Consider the following 3,849-nt stretch of genomic DNA (forward strand, 5'->3'; position numbering starts at 1 on the left):
AAAAAAAAAAAAAAAAAAAAAGCTTCTGGGTCTATACCTAAAATAATTGGAAGCAGGATCTCAAAGAGATATTTGCACACTCGTGTTCATAGCAACATTCTTCACAACAGTCAAAAGGTGGAAGCCAGCTTCCTTCCTTCCCTCCCTTCCCTCCCTCCTTTGCTCCCCTCCCCTCCTTTCTTCTCTCCCCTTCCTTGTGTGTTTACTGTGGTAAAATACAATCAAGTGTGCAGTTAAGTAACATTCATATTGCTGTGCAATCTCCAGAACTCTCTTTATCTTGCAAAATTAAACTAGAATCCCATCAACGACTCCTTAAACCCCCCTCCAGGGCCTGCCGACCACCACTCTACTTTCTGTTCCTACAGATTTGCTTATTCTGAATATTTCAGAATGGAATCATCCAGGATGTGGTCTTTGCTGGCTGGCTTCTTTCACTTCACATCAGGTTTTTAAGTCTTATTCATGTTGTAGCGTGTATCAGGACTTCATTTTTATTATTATTTGGACTTCATTCTTTGAGGCTGAGGGATATTCGCTTGCATGGAGACCACACTGTGTATCCATTCAGCTCACGATGGACACTTGGTGGCTTTCGCCTTTTGGTGGTTGTGAAGAATGTGTACGAACAACACGGGTGTGCAAACATCTCTTTGAGATCCTGCTTCCAATTTTTTGGGTGTAGACCCAGAAGTTGTAATTATAGGTTTTTTTTTTTTTTTTTTTTTTTTTTTTTTTCAGCAGGGACAGGGTCTCGCTCTGTTAGCCAGGCTGCAGTGCAGTGGTGTGGTCACAGTTCACCGCAGCCCACCCCATGTGTCCTCCCAGACTCATATGATCCTCCCACATCGGCCTCCAGAGTACTGGGACTACAGGAACGTGCCACCACACTTGGCTAATTTTAAAAATATTTTTTTATAGAGACAGAGTTTCACTCTGTTGCCCAGGCTGATTTCCAACTCCTGAGCTCAAGCAATCCACCCACCTTACCCTCTCGAAGTGCTAGGTCTCCAGGTGTGAGCCGCCGTGCCTGGCTGTAAGCTATTACTTTCATGGTCAAATGGAAAATGACAAATGGGTCCATGCTTATTGTGGGCACCCCTTTAGCCTACATGCTTCCCAGTCCCTCTCCCTTCTTCAGGAGTCTTCCCTCCTCTGGGAGGGGCTTCGGCTGCGGGCCTCTCCACCTTTGAGACTCCTCCTCTTCCTCTCCCCAGGGCCGGCACATCCAGAGAGCACATTCGCCCCCTGCCTTGTGATTCCTGGGCCACAGCCCACCCAGCAGCACCTTCCTGAAACGGAGCTAGTCCTTCTAGAGATGAACACCACGGGGTGCAAAGTGGGTGCTTGAGAGGGCACACGGGGTGGGCATCAGCACTCCAATGGACCTGCCTCTGAGGCCTCCTGCCAGGGCTTAGCTGCTGTGTGAATACTTGCACACACACACATGCACACACACATACACATACACACCCACCCACTCGCACATACACATACACACCTACCCACTCGCGCACACACACACCCAACACTTGTGAGCGTGCACACACACCCCTACCCAAACACTTGCACACACACACACCCATTTGCACACACACACCCAAACACTTGTGTGTGCACACACACACCCCACCCAAACACTTGCACACACACATACACACACACACATACACACGGACACCCAAGCAAATCTGAGCTCTCAGCATGGGTGCAGTCAGGGTCACCAGGAAGCCTATCATGACCCACCCTGGGTTTTCCTAAGTGCCACCTCCCCCCCAGACCCTGTCACAGTGCAGGTGAGGCTCCCATGTCCTGGCAAGCCCAGGGACCCCAAGGCGGGGCTGAAATGCAGATTCAGGGTCAGCAGATGGGGCCAGGGCTTGAGATTGTGCATTTGAGAGGTCAGGGGTAGAGCATTCACGAGAATCCTGCGCAAAACTTACAACAGACACACAAAAGACGAAAACGATAAAGCAGTTTCTAGAACCCCAGCCCTGGAGATGCAGAGGAATCCACCCCACCGGGGACATCCCTGGAGATGCCCATGGTAGACCAACCACTAATTAGCCAGCGATTTCACTCTTTTAACAAACCTGAGGGTGTGGGAGACAGAACAGCAAATATAAGAAGCCGTCTGCTTATTTCTGTTGTCAACATAATTTCACCAAGCCCTGACTCTGTGACAAGGCGCAGCACTCCAGGAGATGCCTTGAAGACCAGACAGGATGGAGCGCACGATTCCCCATGCCTCCTCCCTGAGTCACTCTATTCCTTAAAAGATAAACAGGGGCAGGGTGCAGTGGTTCATGTTTGTAATTCCAGCACTTTGGGAGGCTGAAGTGGGTGGATCACCTGAGGTCAGGAGTTCAACATGGTGAAACCCCGTCTCTACTAAAAATACAAAAATTAGCTGGGTGTGGTGATGCATGCCTGTAGTCCCAGCTACTCGGGAGGCCGAGGCAGGAGAATCGCTTGAACCTAGGAGGCAGAGGTTGCAGTGAGATGAGATTGCGCCACTGCACTCCAGCCTGGGCGACAGAGCGAGACTCTGTTGGGATTACAGGTGACCAATTTCTAAGATGTCTGAATGCAAATCACCTCTGACATCTTTGGGAACAAGGCTGGGACAGACACACACCCTCTTGGTGGGCTGCTGCTTTACAGGGGTGGGAGTGCAGCCTCCTCACCTCCTTGGCGTCCCCACTGAGCCCCCTGGGCTGCTGCAGGGCCCAGGCCCAGCACCCACCCTCCTGGGCTGCAGCCCCCCAATCTATGGTTAGGAATGCTGCTGGCTGCTGCCCAGGGCCCTCCTCTCCTGCCCCGGGGAGGGAGGACAGAGAGCTCAGGGATCGCCTTGCCATGGGCCCAAGTGCCAGCCAGCAGGGGCCACCAGTGCCTGGGCCACCCTAGGCCCTGTAGCGTCCAGGATACTTGACCCCCCACAATGAAGCCCCCACCACTCGGGGACAGAACAGAGGGTCTAGTATCCTGGTGAAGACAGAGCCCAGACAGCAACTCCCTGCCACAGCTTCTGGTCATTGGTCCTCCTGCCTTGAGGTGACTGCTGGCAACCCTGCTGCTAATGGTCACCCACTACTCCCCACGCCAGGCCACTGCTGGCTCCACGATGGAGCTGGGAGCCAGAGCTTGGTTCAGGGATCTTGGCCTCGTCAGCCTGGCCTAGTGGTTCTCAGACCAGGTTCTGGTTTCCTGTTCAATGACCACCTGCCCCCAGGCCTGGGACCTGAGGCCGCTCTTGCTCCTCTCATTGCCCAGCTGAGCCCTGCCTGGGGCTATTACCCATTCCGAGCAGCTTCAGAGAGCTCCACAGGGTTGGCATGTGCCCATATCACAGATGACAAAACTGAGGTTCAGCAGAGTCAGAAAGCCAGAGCTCCCCCCACCCCGACCCCTACACCCTCCTATCCTGAGCTGAAGCAGGGGTGCCAGGTCTGCTTCTCCCACCAGAGGGAAACTCCTCCATCCCGAAGGCTCTGCCAGCAGATAGCCTGGGCCAGCTCCAGCCACGACTCAGAGGTCAAGTGATGTCTTCCTCCTGCTCACGCCCGGCTCACACCTACCCAGTTCCCCTGCCCTGGGCCTGTCCTTCTTTTGCTCAGCACTCCTTCCCCACCTCAAGAAAATCAATGCCACACGAGGCGAGCGCGTGGAAGGCTGCTGGGGTGGTGGATCAGCAGGTGAACGCGGTGTGGAAAGATGCCCACCCTCAGAGACCCCCACACCCCTCCCCATGGAGGCCACACTGACCCGATGCTTAAAAAGGGCGGGGTTGGGCCGGGCGCAGTGGCTCAAGCCTGTAATCCCAGCACTTTGGGAGGCCGAGACGGG

General features: G+C 53.9%; 1 protein-coding gene across 1 annotated transcript in view; it reads right to left on the reverse strand.

The window, feature by feature from the left end:
* ARHGAP8 (Rho GTPase activating protein 8) overlaps positions 1 to 3,340 on the reverse strand; it is a 129,677-nt gene extending 126,337 nt beyond the window's left edge. The window contains exons 1-2 of the mRNA XM_011934799.1: positions 3,301 to 3,340; positions 2,688 to 2,815 (exon numbers count right to left, since the gene is read on the reverse strand). Coding sequence (XP_011790189.1) covers positions 2,688 to 2,815; positions 3,301 to 3,340 — 168 coding nt within the window. The remainder of the gene's footprint in view (positions 1 to 2,687; positions 2,816 to 3,300) is intronic.
* Between the last annotated feature and the right edge of the window lie 509 nt (positions 3,341 to 3,849).

The sequence above is a fragment of the Colobus angolensis genome, unplaced genomic scaffold (assembly GCF_000951035.1).
Source record: "Colobus angolensis palliatus isolate OR3802 unplaced genomic scaffold, Cang.pa_1.0 Scaffold138, whole genome shotgun sequence".
Lineage (NCBI taxonomy): Eukaryota > Metazoa > Chordata > Mammalia > Primates > Cercopithecidae > Colobus > Colobus angolensis.